The 22,986-nt window shown below is 43.1% G+C and overlaps 1 protein-coding gene across 1 annotated transcript in view; it reads left to right on the top strand.

Annotated features, from left to right (window-relative positions):
• Positions 1-22,785, top strand: part of LRRC7 (leucine rich repeat containing 7) — a 1,701,172-nt gene extending 1,678,387 nt beyond the window's left edge. The window contains exon 26 of the mRNA XM_086936257.1: positions 22,678-22,785. Within this exon, the coding sequence (XP_086792383.1) occupies positions 22,678-22,785 (108 nt within the window). The remainder of the gene's footprint in view (positions 1-22,677) is intronic.
• Positions 22,786-22,986: the final 201 nt, after the last annotated feature.

The raw sequence follows: 22,986 nt of genomic DNA on the forward strand, positions 1-22,986 counted from the left end.
GGGATACATGTTTTAAAGAAAAGAGCATTGAAGCCATCTGCTCCCGGGGCTTTACCTACTTGTAGTTTTTTAACGGCTGTGTCTACTTCTTGGAGGGTAATGGGGCCATTGATGGAGCTCATTTCCTTTTTGGTTAAGGAGTTGAGTGAGATTCCGTCTAGAAAGTATTTAGTCTTCAAGGGTTTCAATTCCGTTTGCTCATCATATAGCTTGTGGCAGAACCTCCTAAAAGTTTCAGAGATCTCTATTGGGTTAGTTTGGATAGAGCCATTATCGTCTTTGATGACATTGATGCTATTTTTCTGTAATTTATTTTTAGGTGTGAGGCTAGGGATTTCCCAGCCTTGTTAGCCTTGCAAAAATGAAGGCTTTTCTGCTTATTCACCCACACCCCTGCCTGGTGCTAACGATCTTGTTGTATTCATATTTTTTATTTAGAATTTTGTTTATTGTTGATGGGTCCTTTGACCCTTCCTTGGCCGCCGCACCTGTTGTATGCCTTTCTGTCTCTGGCTCTGATTGCCAGGTTCCTGGCATGTCTGGTGAGGGAATCTAGGGTGGTTGTTATGGTGGTTCCCTTTTGACCTCAGAGGTCTTGGTTCCCCCCTCTCAAACTTCTGGATGTTCAGGGTCCTTGGATGATGCCCTGCCTCCCCTCTCCTCTGAGGTCAGCTCCTTTGTTGCCTCTCCCGTGACTGCGTCTGTCTGTGTGGCAGTTGAGAGGTGGGGGTTGCAGCACAAGGTGCTCACCGGCATTTAGCATTGCCCACTAAGCAATCCCATGAGCCTTCTACCTTAAAGTCCTGTGGGAGGCACTGGGGGAATGATGGTTTCCCGCCTGGAGTGTTCCCTGACTTCTGTGTTATATTTTCTTTCGGACGGTTTTAATGAGAGGTTCGCTGTGCCTACATTACGGGCCCAGTGGGCTGCGATTATGGCATTTAGGTCCCCTTGAGGTAATCTGTCCGATGTGGATGATTTGGTGTCCCATTTGCTCAAGGGGTTTTCTTTGTCTCGCCCTTTGGTGAAGCCTCTGTTCCCTTTGTGAAATTTACCTCTGGTCTTGAGGGCATTGATCACGGCTCATTTTGAAGCTTTGGAGCTGGTTGACATCACTTCAGCCAAGCGCCTCCGTGAGTTTGGGGCTCTGATGGCCCAGAAACCTGTCCTGTCCTTCTTTGAGAATGGGGTTGTTTTACGGTTGGATTCGTCCTTTGTGCCCAAGGTGCCTTCCCAATTCCGTTGTTCTGAGGAGGTTGTTTTGCCTGCCTTGGTGGCTGATCGCACGTCTGAGGATGAGCTTCAGTGGTCTTTGTTGGATGTCAAGAGGGCCTTACTCATCTATTTGGAATGCAATCGTGAATTTCAGAAGTCCGATTCCTTATTTGTTGCTTTTGGGGCTACCTCCTGGGGGTGAGAAAGATTCTTCTGTGTCCATTGGTCGATGGATTAAGCACATGATTGAGATAGCTTATTCTCTTTCGGTTTCTCCTCCTTCTGCGGGAGTGCAAGATTGATCTACCCAGCGATGGCAGCTTCCTGGACTGAATTGTGGGGGCACTCCCTGTCTGACATTTGCTGGGTTGCTACTTGGGCTTCTTTGTACGGCATTACTGACTTCGGAATTTGATATGTGAGGATGCTAATTTTGGACTGGGGGTGCTGCAGGATGTTAGCTCCTGCTTTCCTTGTTTTGTGTTGCAATAAATCACTTTGGGTGGCCATTGTGTTTTCTGTTGTTATAAATGCTCGGTGCTTAGACTTGGATATTCCAATATTCTAATGAATGGGACGAGGACTGGTGGGACCTTGGGGTAATACCCTATTACTTACCGGTAATCTTCATTACTCCTTGTCCCGTTTGTCCTTGTCCCATTCATTATTCCCCTCATTCCCTTCCGGACGGCTGGCCTTCATATTGGGTCTTGGTAGTTCAGAAAGGAATGCTGGGTAAGAACATCTTATATACTCCTGGTGGGGTGGTTGGGGGGGGGGTGGGAGAAGGAGAATAGGGGATCCAGAGTTCCTTTTGATTTGTTTTCTGTCCGCGAGATATAGATATCTCTGATTGTAATGATTGGGACATGGAGAAAGGAAGAAGGAGTAAAGAAGATGACCAGTAAGTAATAGAGCATGACTAAAAATTCCTTTAAGCATTTGATTAATAATTTGGGATATGCAGGAACATTTCCTTACCTTACTACAGTTCTGGATAAAAGACTAAGGGCCAGATGTAGGTAATCCTAATTTACCGATTCTAAAATATCGAATTTTACAGATTCGGTATTTTAGAATCGGTAAATGCTATGTTGGAAAAAATTTGGTAAGTATTACCGAATCGGTAAGATTTGGTATTTACCGAATCGGTATTTACTGATTTGGTAATTCCCATTCATTCCTATGGGCCTGGAGGCCCATAGGAATGAATGGGATTTACCGAATCCGTAAATACCGATTCAGTAATGGGGGAACACATTCAAGGGTGGCAGGGTGTCACATTGACACCCTGTTGCACCCCTGAATTGTGCATGTGTGCACATGTGGCACACAAACTTGCCCCAAGGGCATGTATGTCTGCCACATGGCACTTTTGGAAATGCACAAAAATGCTTTTCCAAAGGTTTTCGATATTTACCACCAACTTTTAGTTGGTGGTAAATACTGAATCCTTAACTATGCAATTCACTCATTTGAGTGCTCCCTACATTGCAGATTCGGTAATTTACCGATTTGGTATTTTAAGGAATCGGTAATTTACTGATTCCTTAAAATACAGATTCGGTAAATTACAGAATCTGTAAATTGGCCACCAACATCTCAAAAGCTTAATACCGGTCGGTAACGGCCGAAATCCGGTCATTTCAGCAGTTACCGACCGGTATTAGACTACCTACATCTGACCCTAAGAAACCAAATTTTGCATAAGAATAGACCCAATCGGGAGAATGCCCTCCACAATAAGAATGTGCCAGAACAAAGGTCGCTGTCAATGCGGGGTACGAGTGAAATCTAACATAACTCATTTGTTACTAGACCGTTTGTATCTTAAAGAGTTAAGAATACAAATCCAATGCCCAATTTATAAAAGATATGGGGCCTTATTATCAATAACGGCGATAACATTATCGCCACTTTAGCAGCAGGAAACCGCAGCTAAAGCGGCAATAAGGGGCTTGATAATATGCCCTTGTGATTTCCCATAGAAGCCCAGGTTCTGGTGTGCAGTACATCACACCTGGGCTTCTATGGGAATTCACAAGGGCATATTATCAAGCCCCTTATCGCTGCTTTAGCGGCAGTTTCCTGCCGTTAAAGCAGCGATAATGTTATCGCCATTCATGATACTGTGGAACATGAAGTTTTATCCAGAATGGAGGCACTAGGGGCCAGATGCATCAAAGGGTTTTGCCCATTCTGTGTCCATGGGAAAATGTGTTGATGCATATGGCCCTAGGCACTTTATTATTGACAGTGCAGTAGCTCTGGTAAGATTTAATAATGCAACACAGAAAAAGGAAATGTTATAACCACAGACTACATAGAGTTTGTTTGCCATCATTTATATGTGTTGACTTTATGTTATGGCCTAAGACTCACTGTCAGCTGTTAAGCGGAACTAAGTTTGTATTTATTTACTCTATTTTGAACTATGTTTTTAATATTATGGTTTTATTAGCCTTATGTGAGATAACATACTGTTTATTAGGTTGAACGTTTGCGTAGAAGTCAAGCACTGTGCACGTTTTTCTCTGTGGATGAATTGCCTTCAAATAATGCAAACATAAAAATTATCTTGGTCATTTCAAAGTGGATTTTATGTGTGAAAATTATTTCTTTTTAGTGATTGTGAAACACCTTACATTTCAATTATATGTATTCTTGGAAACAACGAATTATTAAGGTGGTACTGGAATATGAAAACAAGTCAAAGTGAAGGTGGGAGATAAAACTCCAAATAAAATTCACTTATAGTTCACTTCAGTTTGTTTACTTAATAGCACGTTTTCCCACTGGAAATATAAAAAATACAAAACTGGATGTTACAAAACTCAGGGCCTCATTTCGAGCTTGGCGAAGCAGGAACGCCATCTCGAAACTTGGCAGTGCTCCTGCACCACCAGAGTTGCAACCAGGGCTTTAAATTGGCCGGGTCCTGCCAGTGCTCAGCACGGCAGTCCTAAAAAGCATGTGTGAGACGGTTCCTATCGGGCTCTCCATTTTTGTCCTCACCCTCGGGGTGGGGAAAACAAATCTTACTTCTGCAGCAATACCACACTTCACTACCTTTGAGGTAACTTCAAAGAAACTTATTATAGTTCTTTCAGAGTCTCGTCGTTTCAAAACGGAAGAATTTTCAATGTTATATACAACGAAGCCATAGTTGTCGCTTCTTTAACCTATGAGACAAACAACCATTGACAAAGCCATTAGTCCTGGCTTGTTGTAGATGGAAGCAGGGCTTTAAGTGGGCCGGGTCTCACAGGGTCTGAGCACCGGCAGTTATTTTAAAGGGGCCTCGAAACGGGTCTCTAGCTGGCTCTGTTTTGTGCCCTGGCACAGGTGGCCCATTTATTTCCGGACTGCAATGAAAGCAGGCCCATCCATGTGTAGGTGTCCACACTGCTAGCTGCTTATTTATCTTCTTCAACTAGCAACATTGACAAAGCCGATAGTCCTGACTTGTTGTAGGTATGATGTTACTTGTTGTATCATATGTCTGGCTGCAATGACAGAAACCGCAAAATACAGATGGCACACTATGCTAAGCACAGATTTTCACCTTAAATGTTTTTAGCCACGCCCTTAATTACATTGGCCACGCCCAATTGAGAGACACCCCCCCAGTTTTTTCATCCCACTTAAAGCCCTGGATGTAACGTTACTTGTGTTATATAGCTGGATTCAATCACAGGAGCAGCTTGTGCAATTTCAAGCCACACCCTTCACAGCATCGGCCACAACCCTTTGAGAGACAAACCAGTTTTTTCATCCCGCTTATAGCCCTGGTTGTAACGCCCCAGCTCTATTCAGTGGAATCACTGTGTTTACATCAGCAACGCCTTCGCTGGCTCTGTCACTGTCAACCTTTAAACTGGCAACCTATCTGCCAATGGGCCACAACTTCACAATGACGGTAACCCCACTAGTGAGGGCGCAGCAACAGTCACTTATTTCCCCTACCTGTGTCCTGTAAGCGGTGACAGAAACAGGCCGGGCAAAGGAAGAACGGCTCCCAAGTGCACAGGTAAAATTCTCTGTAAGCAGGGGTTCATTTGTTTTTGTGTTAAGAACTCAAGTTCCCACTTTGGGAGTTTTTTGTCTTAATACAAAAAACGTTGAAATGCGGGCGCCTTAAAAGAGTTCTGCTCTGCAAACTATCAGTGCTGTGGGGAATGCGTTGGATCAGTAGCACCCTTCACCGCACAGAGATCCACACCAGGCAGACGGGAATATTTAAATAGGATGGATGGTCCACCACATCCATGTATTTTCAACATATATATCATAAATCCACCTATAAGTGATGTTAAGTTTAGTAAACATACACCTAACTATAAATACGTACTTTATCAATATTTTTGTATTCTATATTTAGTTCACTTATATTCCCGTATTCAGTGGCGGCCGCTATTATCGCTTAGTGATTGTGGCGGAGGGGTACGGGGGCAATTACAACCAAAAACGAAACATAAAATAATTCAAATCCCACTTACCTGCTGATCCGACAGCCACGACTTCCTTCTCCCCTCCGATCCTGGACTTCAACTGCACAGCCTCCTAGATGCAAAATCCTAGCCCTTCCCTCATGCTGGGAATCCTATTCCCAGCATTAGAGAAGCACTTTGTTTGCTGCTCAGACAGTGCATGGTTTTTCCAACCTGGCATTGCAACACAGCCGGGTTGGAGAAACTTAAGTGTGCATGTGTGTTTGGCCAGCCTAGTACGGCCGGCCAAACACACATGCGCACTAAAGGTGCTCACCACTCCTCCACCTGCCATGCCTCTATGACAGGATTGCCTGGCCCCACACTGCCCCACCCTGCCCCACTGAAGACTCCGTCATCAGCGGTTAGGCAAAAATAAAATGATACCAAAATGCTTTTATTATCATTTTATTTTTCCTCTTTCCGAAGGGGGTAGAGCTCCTCCTCCATTACGGAGGAGCCGCCCCTGTCTGTATGATAATATTCTGTCCACAATATTTTGATACAAAATCTCATCAGACCAATAGGAATAAACTCTATTAACCTCATTCTAGACCACCACCAACTTTCTCCAAAGTGTGGCGTCGCCAAAACTAGAAAACTATGTTATCTTGCAGTTTGTTCGTTGTTTCACTTAAACAAGCAGGAATTATCTTTCAATACAAAGGCTTATTTGCAAATAGAACACAAATGTTAAGCAGCCCCAGTGGCTTCATAGCTGGTGCTTTACAGTCTAACTGTAACACCTGATATAAGGTTTCAGTATGCTCTAATCTGCTGAAGGACAGGTCAATCTCAAACTGGATAGGAGTTGTCCTAACAGATAGGGCGGTCGGCCTCGAATCTGGGGAACTAAGTTTGAGTCTCGGGAATGACGCTGAACATCCTGTGATTCTGAGCAAATCACTTATTCTCCCCGTGCCTCACAAAAAAATGAATGTGTCCTCATGTAATGCAACTGGTGCTATGTAAAGTTCTCTGATACCCGATTCTGGTCAAGTTTGTGCTATATAAAACTCTGTATAATAGAAAAACTGCTTCTTAGGCAATTAGATCCTACCAGGCCCAAAATATCCATGGTTTAATCAAGTAATCAAATCTACATATATAGAATTTAACTAGAGTGGGTTATTGTAAACTTCGAAAGACCCTAGAAGAATTATCTAACAGTAGATGCATGATGTGCCCACTTCTGTCACTTTATGATGAGCTAATGCTGGAATATCATTAAATTTCCATGAAACTAAGAAATCTGAGGTTGGATTCTATCCCTAACAGTTACCTTTTCTATACATCTTTCTCTGCCCTATTATGCTAATGAAACTTTTCAGTCTTACTGGGATAGACCATATGGTGAAGTAACTTGTGAGGTCTCTGCTTGCTAGAGGAAGGAAGATACAGGACTTTTTGGTAATGTGTGTGGATTTCTACCCCTACAGGTCCCAGACAGACCTATACAGTCCTAACTAATGTTACTAATACCACTGAGATCAATTTTCTGAGTAGTTCAGGAATAATAGGATGGGGCTATAAGAATACAATTTAATTGAACAGGATTAGGAGTGAAACATGTATTAGGTTTACTAATAGAAATTCGAGCTGGTCAGCTACAGATGGTTTCTTCTTAGTCTAGTTGCATCAGATAGTTTTTTTTTCCGATAGGGACCTACAAATGTCTCACTCAGAAAAACAAAGTTTTTCCACTTACTAGAACAACGGAACAACACAGGGTAACCGACCTTATTCGATACCATACTATCGAAAAACCAGGTCCAACATGCAACTGTAATTTTCTCCATTGAAGTTCAATATATCTCCAAAACTCCTTATGCTACCAATGGGATTGAGAAGAAGTCACTTGCAATCCATCAAGTGGAATTTCCACTGGGTTACATTCTTGTTTCTGCTCATGATGGGTGGCTGTTTCATTACTATTTTCTTGAGTATCTAAATTTTTGCGCACAAGCTGCTGTAACATCGGTGGTTATTTTTTTAAGATCAAACACTATTTCATTAAACAGATCCAGAACATATGAGCACAATATTAAATTCTCAGAGGCAGTAATATCCATGATTCCAACAGCACCAACTATTTGCTCACCCACAGTGTGTCCCTCAATCATTAACCCCTTGGGCGCGGCTGCGATTCTGCGCCTGTGCGGCACATTCCGATCGCGGGTGCAATCATGACGGCCGGGAGCCGTCATCAGCACACGAGCACTGTGTGCCATGACGGCTCCCGGCTGTCATCAGCATGGAAGGGGTTAAACTTAGAACCTGTCTAGGTCAATGATTTTTGTTTTACTCCCATGGTATTTTGGTGTTGGGACACCACTAGCCCTTCTCTTTATGATCTTTTATGCCTCTAGCTGGTTTCTCCTTCCTAGTGCCGGCTTTAGGGCAGGACAACTGCTGCAGTCCCATTGGGCGCTTACCTCAGGGGGTGCGGCATTCTGAAATATCTTATGGGTTAATACAAATGTCAAGCTACCTCTGGTGATTGATTACTCTACCTCCTAGAGAAATTCGAGTTTTGTCTAATAGCAGTTTTGACTCATAAAGTAGTGCAGAGGGTGAATGTGCCTGGGTCCAAGCACATGTAACATGCAGATCACAGAATTGTATTTTTTGTGGATAGCTCAATGGGTTACTGCATTTATCACAGCCAATGCCAACCTCTGTGTTACATTTTAAATCCTGAGTTTATGCTTCTCCAGATCAAACACTCTTAAAATATACTGCCTGCCCTTATGAGTGACATGTGATGCTTACACCTTGTAGACCACATTGTCTTATGTAACATTTCCTATACATTAATTTACAAACTTGATGGTGATGATGATTCATTGTCTCTGTATAATGTGTGTGTGATGTATAGTGCTCTGACAACCTACATTGGTATAAGTAGCGCTGAAAATAAATTAAATACATGTGAGAGAAGAGACATATAGAGATGAGGGGAACCTGTGGAGGGTGGTAGTGAGGGACTCTTTGGAGGTGTAGGTCATTGTGGGGGGCCAACAAAGACTGTTGCAGCGGTAAACTGGTCCTGCTCCTTCCTCACATGTGTGTGCAGTGTAGTTCAATAGGAATAACATAACTGCATTTCTTTCACACATTATGGGACATATTTATGAACTGAGTGATGCAGGGCAGCGCAACAACTCACCTTGCTGTGTTTCCCATGTCACTGGGAAAGGGCAGGATTGTGCCATATTTATCCAATATGGTGCATTTCTGTCCTTTCCCCTTGCGCTGACGCCGTTTTGGCAGCCTAGCTCCAATGCAGGCAACCTGGCACCATGATGCAAGGGTGCCTCTGTTGCATGCAGGATTATTTTTGTGCAGGAAGGGGCAGCTTCCTGCACTAAAACAATCCTGAGAGGCTTTTTCAATTTCTATGTGTGGTGCAGAATGCAACACAAGTAGAAAGAGGAGAAAGGAGGAGAAATAAAGATATTTCTCCTTGTTACGCCTCACCTGAGGCACAATCCCAGGCTTACAAGTCCCTGTAAATCTGTAAATCTGGGAATACATCAAAAACCATGGGAGTTGCATGGAAACGCCCATGGAACGCCTCACTGGCGCAGAGTAGGGCATCGAAGCAATTTGCCCTGCATGCCTTACTTCAGATTTCTGAAGCCATTCAGAGCTACGCAAAGTCACTTTGCGTGGCTTCATAAATCTAACTTAGAGGCTTGTGTCACGCATGTATTACTTTGCGTGGCGCAAACGTGACACAAACCTCTCTTAAATATGCCCCTATATGTTTAAATATCAAATCCTTCAAAAATTGCACACATACTACAATGTTTTAGTTTCAATATTATTTTGCAGTAACATCATGGGGCATGCTTTGAAACTTGAAAGAATGCAAACATAAAACGTCATTCTACAAACTAGTACCTGAATTAGACAGGATTTTTATTTCTGCTTTGAAACAATCTCCACGTTTACAACAATACATGCAGAAGTGTTTCCCCTCCCCTGGCATCTTAACGAGAGGCAACCTGCTCGCCGCATTTATTGGGGTTCATTGAAATCCAGTAGGTCTGAGTGCATGTTAACCCAGCCCCTTCCCCTTCCACCTGAGGAATGTGCACTGCAGATATCTCTTTCAAGAATGAATGGATGAATGATCAGCGATCAATTACAGGTGCCTGGAGGCATCCACAACTGCAATGCCATGACCTTGTGTCGCCCTGCACTATTTTTTCATCTGGGAAAAAAATAGCATCTCTTCTACTAGCTCCACATGCACTGGCTTCAGTCATGCATTCCACGTGCCTCCAGTTAGCAGAGGTCAAACTCATTTAACATGGATGCACATCCCCCCTGACTCCTGAGGGAAGCAGCCTCGAGTCTAATGGTTCACTGTCCATGAACTATTGAGCGGTGCATGGTGAGTACAAGACATCTGTATCAATAAAATATGTGAGCTTGCTTGCAATTCAGGTCTCACATGCCCTTCCAAACGCTCTCTTTACTACACCTGTGCTTGATGTGCTGCAACAGAGGTATATACATGTGGAAACAAGAATGTTTACAGGTCCCACTACCAGTAATATACCATTTAGCCTGCTCCGGAGGACTATGCAGGTTGTTAAAGATCTTCTTCTTGAGGTATAGGTCTGAGGTATAGGTCTGAGCTGCAGGTGAGTGGCCATGACGATTTAAAGAGCCTTTAACAAGCAGCATTGACACACGCCGGAAGGGTTGTAACACTACTAGAACATTGCACCCACTGAAACTAGAATGTTCTAAATTAAACAGGGAAAAACGGAATGACAATCTCTGGAATAGTGAAGCAGAAGTTTAAAGCAGGCATTATTGGCCCTCAGTCTCTCCATTGTCTTCGATAACACTCCCATCACTTGAATGTTGTACTCATTCTTAGAGTATAAACAATATGCCGTTTTGTAATAAACAAAATAGCACAGTTGACAACACCGTTTAGGTTTTGCAGGAAAGTAATGGGAGTTGCTAGTTAATTTTTGATTACTAGGTCTACGTAACTGCACTTAAATGTGGTGTCCACCTGGAGATTCTATCTGCTGACAGCAGGAAGAGCGCCTGGATTTGTACCAAGGCAAAATGAGGAATAACTGAGAAATTGGGGCCAGTTGCAGCCATTGGCAAGGCAATTTGTCTTTTCTGAGAGCCACACTCTCCCTCTGGGTTTTGCTAGTAACTCCGCTCTTCAGAGTTACTGATGCCAAGGAATCAGAACCAAGGCCCGAATGGCCGTACAGGGCATCAGGCATTTTCCCGGGAGTCTGGAAGTGGAGGGGGGCGGAGGGGAGTTGCCGGAGTGCTGCAATGTCCACCCCCTGTAACAAAATTAGCAGGTCAGCATAGGCCACACAGCACTAACTTTTGTTTCTAGGCTCCCTATGTTTTGAAATATGGTGTAGTTTTAAAAGCACCAGCTGCAAAGTTCTTTGTATATCGAGATCTTTTCAGCGAAAATCAAAATGTTGAAATATCGCTGGTGATTAATCTTCCTGCTAGAGTGAGTTGGAGTTTTAACTCTTGTTGCAGTTTTGACTCATCTAAGGTAATGTGGGGGGTTTATATTCCTGCTGCAAAGAATATGTAGCACACAGATTAAAACAAATATTTAAAGGCATAGCTCTGTGGTTACTGCTTTTGTCCGAGAGATTCTTTTGTTACTGTTCAGTTAATAAGTTACAATAGTAATCTAGCACAGTGAGCTATGAACAGCCATCATAGAGCTGCATGTAAACTGCATGGTACAGGTTAGAGTTATGTTTTTTCTCAGTCTTTCATTATCCTAATACTGCTAAAAGGGTTTTGTTTTGGAAGAAAAATATTTGCAGTAGAAAATGCAACCCTAGCCACTGTGTTACTTTTTGAATCCTGAGTTTGTGCTTCTCCAGCCAAAGAACTCTTAAAACATGCCTACTTTGAAGTGCCTTTTGTGGTATGTAACTTTTTCTATACACTGACTTGCACGCGTTATTCATTGTCACTATGTGTTTTTCATGTAAAGTGCTCCTACACCATAATCTGGTATGAGAGGCGCAATAAAACAAATGAAATACATGTGAGAGATGGACCATGGAGAGATGAGGGGCACAGTTGGAGGGTGATAGTGAGGGAACCATTGGAGGGCCCCACTTAAGATTGCTATATACTGGTGCACTATAAGCTCATCAGTTACTATGCTTTAAAAGCTGATACAATTGAATATATAATGAAAAATGTGTTGTAGAATGCAGCATTTTTGCCATTTTCACCCTAATTTTCTTGGGGGAAGAACACCCACAAACCCTCTTTGGAGTGCTCGGCTCCCGCACTGCACTTGCACACTACACAAAGTATGAAGTCTAGTCCAGGACTGCTTTGGGTTCCCAGTCTGGTCCTGGTCGGAACTCTAGGGGGTGACGTTACATGGGGAGATAACGGGGAGCTTGCATTGAGGCTTATAGAGTTTCTGAGTTGAGTGTAAGGCTGTAGTAAACAGTGGGCCTTATTTATGAACCCCTTGCGCCGCCGGTGCGTCACTTTTTGTGACGCTCCAGTGGCTCCGGAGCCTGCTCCGTATCTCCAGTTTTCAGCATTAAAGGAGCATGCAATGGGTGTTGCTAAGGGCGTTCCCATCAACATCCATGGCTTTCTGACACTGCCCCAGATTTACGAGAAATCGTAACTCTGAGGAAGCACCAAAAACGTACACCTCCCCAGGGGAGGAGTAAGGGGTGCACAACAAGGAGAAATATCTTTATTTCTCCTTGTTTTTCCTTTTTCTGTGTGTCCTGCCGAGGAGGAAATAGTCTCTTGTGATTGTTTTTGTGCAGGAAGGTTTCCCTTCCTGCACAAAAACAATCATCCCCCCCAACGCAGGCACTCTTGCACCATGGCACAAAGGTGCCTGCGTTGGCGCATGGCAGCCCAATGTGGGCCGTGCAGGGGAAAAGGACAGGAATGTGCTGTATCTGGAACATAAGGCGCATTCCTGCCTTTTTTTTGCTATAGGACAGCGCCCTATGGCCAAAACTCATAAATGAGGCCTGGTGTGTTTTTTTTAAACATACGCTGGTTCCCTTCTGCGCATCCGCACGGTGATGATGTTCTGCCCCTCTGTTACTAAGGGGGATATATCATTCTTGCACAGTACACAGTGAGTTGAACACATTTCCTTTATTGCACCTATCAGCATTATTTAACCCAAATGATAGATGTATTTCGCTGAGTAAAATCGGTGTCACAAAATAAGGTATCCCTTGTACCGAATGCCGCTGCACCTCCTGCTTTGCATTGCGGAATAATGGTGAGATAAGGAGTCAAAGCAGAAAATGAATCTTAGAAGGCTGTCTGGAGTCCTGGCCCAGTAACTCCTTCATTGGTAAGGTAGGAAATCGTGTTAATATATTTACCTTAGCGTGAATGCAAGCGATGCCCGGAGCGCATCTGCGGTGCATCATCTCAGAGCATCTCAGCGGAAGAGAAGAAAGCAGTCATCCCAAAAATATGACAATACGTAGCGTGACATGATTTATGGAGATGGTAAAAGCAGATCTCTGACACAACCTTCTCTCGGCCGACGCAAAGAAAAATGTGTTTACATTAAAAGACTCTTACTTCTGGAAAAGGCAAATGTAATATTAGAAAATATAGCCTCTAGAGCCGAACAGAACCGTTTCGTCACACATTTTGATAACAGTCTGGGCTGAGTACCAAATGCACAGGCTTTGAGCAAGCCCGGATGTACCAACTCCATCAGCAGCTGCTGCTACAGAGAGATGCGGGGAACAGCCCTCTCGAGCTCAAATGGCCGTTTACAGTAGTGATGAGGAGAAGCTAGATAACATTCTTAGCATAGTTTATTGTATTTAAATATTTAATGGAAGTCAAGTAAAGGGTACGTGACAAAAGTACATGGGGCAGTATCCCTGTGCCACCCTACTGCGGATTTCAATATTTTAGAATGGCAAAATATGTTTTCTGCGCAGGAAAGTCACCCCGGAGTCCTTTTGTGGGTGCAATATATGATTATGAACACGTTTCTCACCAGCTGACTACTTTGCGCCGCTGGAGAATGGGTTCCAATAAACGTGAAACTTCGTTTAACATGTGTGGCTACAATTCACATGTCGAGTTTATGACGCACACAACATATGGTGCCAGCTGATTAGGAATCCTGGATGTATCCATGATTAGCCCTGACTGGGTGTCTACGAGTTCTTCTGCTGGCTCAAGAAGCTCGGTTTCCATGTTAACAAGGTTAGGCTTTGAGATAGCTGCCTTCCCGCCCCCCACAAGCCCTCCGGCTGCTACCTCCTCTTCACCCAATCAGCTGCCTTCCCGCCCCCTACAAGCCCTTAGCTTGATCCCTCGTCTTCACCCAATCAGATGTCTTCCCTCCCACCTCAAATGTCCTCGAGCTGCTCGCTTTTCCTACCCCGTTCCCCCCATCTTCACAGAGGTTGTCGGCTACATTCGCGTCACTGGATCAGAGGAGTTTAGAGGTCAGCCTCTGGCCTCCAAAGACAACTTGCTTGACGAAGATTGTGCTTAGCGGTGGGTTAACTCTGAGCGCAGGGAAACACAAGCCCAGCAAAGATACCTGGCTGGAGGAGAGGTTGAATGACATCCCACAGTAAGAGCAGGGTTGTAGATGTCTCCATCCACTTGAAGAGACTGGGAACATGATGCTGTGTTATCTGGAGACTGAACTGCACTCTGAGCAAGGTGCACTTTAGCCTGATAGGATGCCCCTGAAAATTCAAGTGATGCACCAGAGCAGAGTAACTGATAAGGCTGACGCCAATTGCTACGTTGTGGAGTTTTCAGATGGCCTATGAGACAGATGTATTTGCTCACCTTTGATTTCAAGCGTAAGCTCTATCCCCAGCCAGAGGAAGGACGTCTAGCAGCACACCCATGGAGCTCGGAGACGACTCAAAGAATTAGCAAAAACTATTGCTGTAGTGTAATCTGAAGAAGGCAGTAGACCACCTTGTTTGCAAAGAACCTCCCTTAATTTTCCTCTCGAACTCAAGTTGTGGCTGTTTAACCCTTCCATGCTCATGACGAGCTCAGCTTGTCATGCAGTACACTGCTCGTGTGCTCATGACGAGCTCAGCTCGTCATGAACAAGGGGATTCAAGGAAGTTCAGCACCCAGAGAGAATTCCTGTAGCATTGAAGGTGTTAAGTTCTGCCATGAGAGCTGCTTCCAGATTGAAGAGTGCTACGAAGACAGGAGACTTCTGGTAGTTTTACAACTAAGCCCTAGAAAGGGATGGTTGGGAGTGAAGCCATAGTCACCTGCTGCTGTCAGATGAAGAAGATCCTGTCACCAGGAGCGAGAGGTCATAGTTCACCTCTGGGATGAAACGCTGTGCACCTTTCTCAAGCCTCACTTCCTCTTGGAGGTCCTATTCCTTCTTTCTGTGCTGGCTGCAACATTGTTGACCTTGTTGCTGTACCGCCTTATGCAGGCCGACTCAACCATACAGTTCACACCATCCCCATGTAGCCAGACATCCTCTCCCGTTTTACTGAGCTGCGGTCTGCTCCAACATCTGATGATAGTGGTGACATGAGTGCCCAATTGATTGGGATGTTTTTCCAGCAGTTGTGACCCTGCTGCATACATCAGCCTGGGATGAGAAGAGGCATCTGTGCAGCAGCATGCACATACCTACACAAGCCCCCACAAATATTGTTGATGCATATATGGTTTCTCTGTATACCTAGAAAGCTTGACTATCCACATAACTTTTGTTGAACGTAACTTTCTCTGATGTTATAATAAGCCATTTTACTGAGATATTGGCCATTTAATAGTAAACGAAATTCGTATTCCTTCTACAAAAGCTATGATAATGCATAAGCATCAAATGTTTTGCCTTCGTAACTACACGAGAGCCCAAACCTCAAAAGCAGGACCATGTCATTCCGTGAATTTGAGTGTACGCAGTGGTTACCCAGTTGTCATTGAGTTCCTCTGGCATTGGAGAACTGGTCTGGTAGTTTGGTGGGATTGTAGTGGCGTAAGTATAACATTTTTGGTTTTCTGTACTGTGAGGGCAAAAGTTGTGATTTATTTAGGATTATGGATGATGTTAAGGTTAGGTTTGCGGTTTGCATAGTTATCAATTAATTGTTAATTGCGTTTTTCATTATTCTAGATGAGTCATTCTGTTTTTTTATATTTGTATATTTTAACATTATTGTTAGACCTGGCATCATTGGCGTGAGTCTCCCTTCCATTTTGACAGATTGCCTCCTCTGTTTTTATATGTTTTTGCTGGTTATATGCTTTGGGCACTGTGCCACTGCTATTCAGTGCCACAGTGCAAGTGCTCCCTATGTTAAATTGATGTACTAATTGGTGATTCCATGATTGGGTTATTTGATTTACATTGAAGCCCCTAGTACAGTGCACCATGTGTGCCTAGGGTTTGTAAATCAAATGCTGCTGGTGGGCTTGCAGCACTGGTTGTGCCACCCACAGAAGCAGTTTGTAAAGTGTGTCTCAGGCCTGCCATTGCAAGGCCTGTGTGCAGTCTAGTACTGCCATGTTGACATGGCAAGTGCACCCACTTGCCAGTCCCTAAACCTTCCTTTTGCTTCATATTAGACATCCCTACGGTAGGCCCAAGGGCAGGGTGCATTGTAAGTATAAGGTAGGACATGCTCTGATGTGTGTAGCATGTCCTAATAGTGCACTACAGCCATTTTCGTTTTTCACTATTGCAAGGCTACCTGTTCTCCATAGGCTAGAATGGGCATTTAGATTATTACATTCTTATAATCCTAACTGACTCAAGGAACATGGTAGATATTCAAATTTAGTATGCCTGAACTCAGAATGATTTAATACATCTTTTAGTAAAGTTGGTTTTATTATTCTGTGTTTGAAAATACCACTTTTAGAAAGTAGGTGTTTTCTTGCCTAACCTGCCTCTGCTAGGTTGTGTATTTCTTGTCTGGGTTTGTGAGTGAAAGGGCTGGAGGATTCCAGGAGACAGGCTGGGGCAGCCCAGTGGTGAATAGAGAGATCTGCATCTAGATGGGAGGGAGGAGTTGCACCTGGGACCTGAATAGGGCTGGGCCTTCCCTCTACAATGCTCCACCTCCTGTGGTTTGTCTGATGTCTCTGCCCTGCACTGTGGAAGGAGAGAAGGAATCTTGTCAACAAAGTGCTCCAGAGCTGTATCTTCCCTCCCCGGTGCTGGCTCTACCTCCTGTGGGGCGTCTGATTGCTCTGTCCTGCACAGTGAAAGGAAGAAGAGATAATTATTTATTTATTTTTTCAATTTATAGGGCGCAACAGCTACCCAAAAAGGGTTTCCCGGCGCCTGACACAGCTAGTTTGAGGACAGAACAAGGGGTAATGGCTATTGAGTTTTATTGTTCAAATAGCCAGGTCTTTACAAGCTTTCTGAACCTGGCATAATTTTCTTCCTTTCGGATGAAGGGAGGGAGCGTGTTCCAGAGGGATGGTCCCATATGGGCGAAGGATCTGCCACCTACTCTCGCTCGTTTGAATCTCGGCACACAGAAAAAGGCTGCCGTCTGCGACCGAAGGTTACGCTTGGGAGTGTAGAGGTGGGCGAGGGTTTGAAGATATTTAGGTGCTGTACCCGCTTTAATTCTGAACATATAGTTCAGAGCTTTAAAACGGATTCTGTTTTCGATCCTGAGCCAATGGAGTTCCCGGCGATGATTCGAGACTCCAGAGTTTTTGGGAATATTGCAAAGTATACGAATTGCTGCATTTTGCACCACCTGTAGTCGGCCGACTACTGATTTGTTTGCGCCTAGATACAGAATGTTGCCGTAGTCAAGCCTCGATGTAATGAGGCCATTGACTACGGTCTTTTGCGTGGAAAGAGGCAGCATCCAGAGAATTTTCCTCAACCATTTGACTATGGTGAGGCATAGACCAGTTACTTTACTGGCCTGTTGATTCATTGATAGGGAATTGTCCAGAATGAATCCCAGATTTCGAACGTGGGTCACCGGAGTAGGAAAAGCGCCCATCTGGTCAGGCCAGTGTACGGGATTCCACAGATCTTGATGTTTTCCCAGGACCAGAATCTCCGTCTTGTCACCGTTGAGTTTTAACTGGTTTTTTGTCATCCAGTTCAGGATGTTTAGGAGTCCTTCTTTGAGTAGAGAAGGGGAGTGAGGACAAGATTCGGATAGGGAAAAAATGATTTGGGAGTCGTCGGCATAGCTCATAAGAGTGAGACCCGATTGTTCAACAAGGTCGGCCAGGGGTCTGAGATATAAATTAAAAAATAGAGGACTAAGAATAGACCCCTGAGGCACTCCATGGGGTGCCGGCAGAATATCCGAAGCGGCTCGTGAAGAGGTAATCTGGAAGGTTCGGTTAGTCAGGAAGGACTGGATCCAATCCAGTGCCTTTCCGCGTACACCATTTTTGTGCAGTACTTTGATGAGTGTTTCATGGGAAATGGTGTCGAAAGCCGCGCTCAGGTCTAATAGCACGAGCGCGACCGTCTGACCTTGATCAAGAAGCTTTCGGATGTGTTCAGTGACTCCAAGCAGGGCGGTTTCTGTAGAGAAACCAGCCCTGAAGCCAGATTGTGAGGAATGCAGTAGAGAGTTTTCTTCTGCAAAAGTAGCTAGAACAGAATGCACGTGTCTCTCCAAACATTTGGAAAATGCTGGGAGCAGGGATATGGGTCTATAATTGGCAAGGATTTCCGGGTTTGCAGTCGTTTTTTTTAGGAGGGGCGTAACCATGGCATGTTTCCATAAGCTGGGACAGTGGCAAGATCAAGGGAGAGTCTTGTAAACAGAGTGCTCAGGAACTGGTTTGGACTAGGCAGAGGCCTCTCTACCTTCAGAGAGCAAAGGATTTTGGGGTATAAATATTGTGACCCTGATCCCAAGAAATTAGATCACTTCTGGAATAAGAAACCTTTTGCCAAGGAGAAGAACCAAGGAAGCTGCAGGAGTTTGGCTGCCCCTCTGCCAGTGTGCTGTTTGCTGGGTTGGCCTGCAGTGGTTGCTTCATTGCCAAGGAAAGGAGAAGGAACTTTTTAAAGGACTTTCATCATCTTCAGAATATTCTCCAAGGGCTTGAACTATTCCTGCCTCCTGCTGAAGTCTCAGGGAAAAAAGACTTCATCTCCAGCTTCCCTCTGAATTTCCTTTCTGGGAATTCTCAACTCCAGACATTGGCGTGCCGCTGGGAGCTGGAAGCGCGGCGCATCGAGAGGAAGCGTGTCGCTACCGCAGCTGAAATGGTTGCATCGCCGGAGAAGCGAGCCTTCGCCGCATCTCCCTGGAAGAGTGTGTTCATCGAAGCTACCTGCTGTCGCTTTACCGGAGAAGCGTGACGCCATCGAGAGAGTTGCCATCGCATCACCGGAGAAGCGTGTCATAGGGTCTGTCGTGGCTCCAAAGTACAGTGTCATCACAAGGGCTGCCAGGGCGTCTACGCATCGTCATCGCCGCATCAAGGGTGCCATCTTCCAGCATCGCAACCGGATCATCGCATCGCATCAAGGCGTCATCTTGCGCACCGCAAAGGGCCCGCAGGTCGAGAATCTACGCATCACCTCTGCACTGTTAAGGAGTATGACACAACCCCTACTCTGCGCAAACATTGAGGCACGACTCATCATTTCCCCCGGGTCACGGAACCGACGCAGCTCCCCTTTTGCGAGCCTTTTGTTTACTTTGCGTTACGCATCCAGGTACTTTGTTGAGAACTTTGTCGCATTTATCATCAACTTGAACTAAGTAACTTTTATCATCTTTAAAGCAATCTTAAGTGTAGTATTGTGGATTTTTGTCCTTTGTGGTCTTGTGTTAAGTCTATATAAAGAATACTTATTTTTAAAAAACCTGTGTTGTGTCCATCTGTAGTGTGTCCACTGTATTACCGTGTATATTCACACATGCTTATCACACTGCCTCTGAGATAAGCCTGTCTGCTCGTGCCAAGCTACTAAGGGGGTGAGCAGGGTTTTTTAAGGAGTGTAATCCCCTTATCCTGACCTAGAAGTAAGGGTCCCTATTTGGACAAAGGTGAATACCATTGCCAACTAGAGACCCACAGATCTTACAATCATATAGCTACATTTAGTACATATTGCTTGCATAAATGCTCCAAAATGCCAACTGTTTGATCCACACATTTAGCTGAACGAAACCTAGTGTGAACTGTGAATTAAATACCTAGCCTTCATTGTTTACAAAATCTTAAATAAATGCTAGACATATGCTGGACTGTTTTCTCACATTTATTTTTTCTATTCTGATAAAAAAAGTATCTAAAAAATAAATATATTGCAAGCAAATATGTTTACTTATGAAACCTTTTTTAGACAGTCTGTTTTATGTAAATTTTAGTGAGATGTCACCTCGGAGCCAATAATTATCCAAAATCATTTCTAGCGGCCGAAACTGAATTATATTTCTTTTATCCCTCATATAGTTTGCCGAATTCATACTGTTCTGTTCATTCCCATGAAGGGTTCAACCTTTTCATTAGCAATTTCATTCCCAACCCTTTTACTTAGTGCAGCGTTCTATTGACATCTGAGCTTTTGAAAAGACTCCCTATCATCTGTCTTTTGTGAGCAGAAACCTTTTGTACTGCAGAGATTTCCTTTTCTAAAGCTCTAATCTTTGTATTCATCTTTGTATATATTCCAGCAGTGGTGGAAATGGAAGAACACCTTACTGTGGCATTAAACGCATCACAATTATTAATCAGAGATGCATCATTTGGATCATTGTTGTCGACAAAATGTAGCAGATCGGATCTAAATGTATCTATAGATTCAGGGCTAAACCAATGTCTGCATTCTTGCACCAACTTAAAGTGTCAAAAGCAGACGATTTTGCATTGAACTTGCAAGCACAGAAGTGTTCCAAATACAAATTGCAGAATTTGGTCAAACAGACAAAGAACATATTTGAGGGGACTTAATGGCTGTTCATCTTAATATCAACTTCTGAATATTTTTCTTCTAGAATAGTGTGCAAAAATATCAAGGACCAAAATATCGACAGAGTTAGTGCATATTGATAAGTGTAAGATTACTTTACTGAACTCCACATCAAGGTACGTAAAGGTCGGGTTAGGAATAGTAAATCTTTTTTTACCTATATGCATAACCTTTATCGATATTTTGGTCCTCAATATATTATCCACAATATTTTGATACATGCTGTTTCTGTAGTCGATATATTGACTGGTATTAATAAATATTGTAATCTCAAATGGAAATGATTTGAATTACAATAAAAAGTCAACTGTTTTACTATAAGGAACTTAACCTCCATAATTGTAGTAGTTTGGCATTTTTAAGGACCATCTCTAAGCTACTGACTTTTAATGTGAAGTAAATTTTGCTTTTAACAATATAGCCAACTGAGGATCATCAACAATATTAAAATTCCCGCCTCGCCAAATACAATGTTACCAGAGCCCACTCCCAAAATGCTTTGGAGAAATCAGTTGAATCAGTAACAATTATGTGCATACTAGTAGGATGTAAAATCATGTCTCTTAGTCGTAGTTTAATTTGAACGAAGGAACTCGCTTCTTCCATGTTAAAATCCATAACTTCAAAATATAAGTGTTCTGCAACCAATACAGCAAAACCATGTTTTCTTGTTTATCACCTGTGAGAATAACAGATGCCAACTTGAGTGTTTTGAGCAAACCTTATGTAAACATTCTGACATTTTTAAAGTAATAGTCAATATTTCTTCTCTTGGTGAGATGCCTAAGGCCATTATCATTCAGAGATATAATCTTCAGTGGAGTCGAACTGGCCATGTACACCATAGAGGTGGTGCAAGCTTGCTCTTAAGTGAAAAACATCCACCAATACTTCATGTATAGAGATTTAAGTAATATGCAGCTGTAAAAAGAAGTTCAACATTGGTAGCAAAAATGAAAACTTAAAGAAAATCATAAACATTTAAATTATGCGTGGAACAAAATCTCCAGTATACAACAATTCAACACTGTGTGAACATTATTTTCAACTCTAAACTTATATGTATGACTCCAATAAATGTATGTCTGTTTTAAGTGTATAGCTTGACCCTAGCCAAAAGGAAGCAGAGCAATATAACATTGTACAAGGGCGAACAAGTGATTGGAAAGGTAGAGGGTTTCTGGGTGCGGAAGTGTACTGTTTACTGTTTCCTGCATGGGAGCAGGGTTCAGACAGCCTTTATGAATGAAGAGATGTTGTTCCTGATGCTCACGCATAAATGAAAAAGGCTTGTCGCCTCACTTTTCCTCTTTGACACTTCATAGTCTCCAATCTGATGGTGTCCTGACGGCAAGTATGACAAGAGCCACCAAAGATGGTGAGCTTGCCTGCGGATAGGCAGGGGTGGTGGTTGTGACTGCTTTGTGAACACTATAATAACTGTGATACCAAATATTACCGCCAAGCATTAGTCTCCAAAGTCTTATCAAGTTGTGTCTCACTCAGTCTAGATTGTTGCCCGGTTCCAACTCATGACTGAAGATTTGAAACAGGACCTGTACTTCTATTTTGCTTGACAAGTTATGTAATTTCTAAGTCCTAGAATATAAATTCAAACTGAGGGCTATTGTCTTTACTATCTCATGATCCAGATAACCTGTTCACTTTTTACTCTGGTACCCCTACAAAGGTTGGGCTCATTAATATCATCAGCATACTAGATGCGTCACTGAGACAAGCTACACTGTGTAAAATAATGAAACATAACCATCTGGTTCTACTGAAGTTATCACTACCACACTATTATTTATATGCTTATTAGTAAAGTAATCCTTGATAACTGATACAGATCTGCTGTTCACAAATGAGAACTTGGATAATCTGTTACATATAATTGATTAATTAAATATGAGGTATCATTTTATAAACATTTCCCTTGTTGCAATTTGTTGTTTCGATCTTCTGTGGGTTTTAATTAGTTATATTTCTGATTTTTGTCTGTTGCAGGCAAATGGACACAGTTTTGTACATATGGAGCATGAGAAAGCTGTTTCACTGCTGAAAAGTTTCCAGAACACAGTAGACCTAGTTATTCAACGTGAGCTTACTGTCTAAATATTTTTATAAATAGTCAAATACATATAGGCAGATCTAATGTTCTGACAGAAATTTATACATATAAAGCAGATGTTGCCAATTGCTGGACCAATGGCAAATATTAGTGCCAAATGTATGATAATATATGTTCGTATGATCATCTTTAAAAATATTCATTATATAAATATGATGTACACGTGGTTATGTATTAGTTTTTAT

The sequence above is a fragment of the Lissotriton vulgaris genome, chromosome 1_1, assembly GCF_964263255.1.
Source record: "Lissotriton vulgaris chromosome 1_1, aLisVul1.2, whole genome shotgun sequence".
Taxonomy (NCBI): domain Eukaryota; kingdom Metazoa; phylum Chordata; class Amphibia; order Caudata; family Salamandridae; genus Lissotriton; species Lissotriton vulgaris.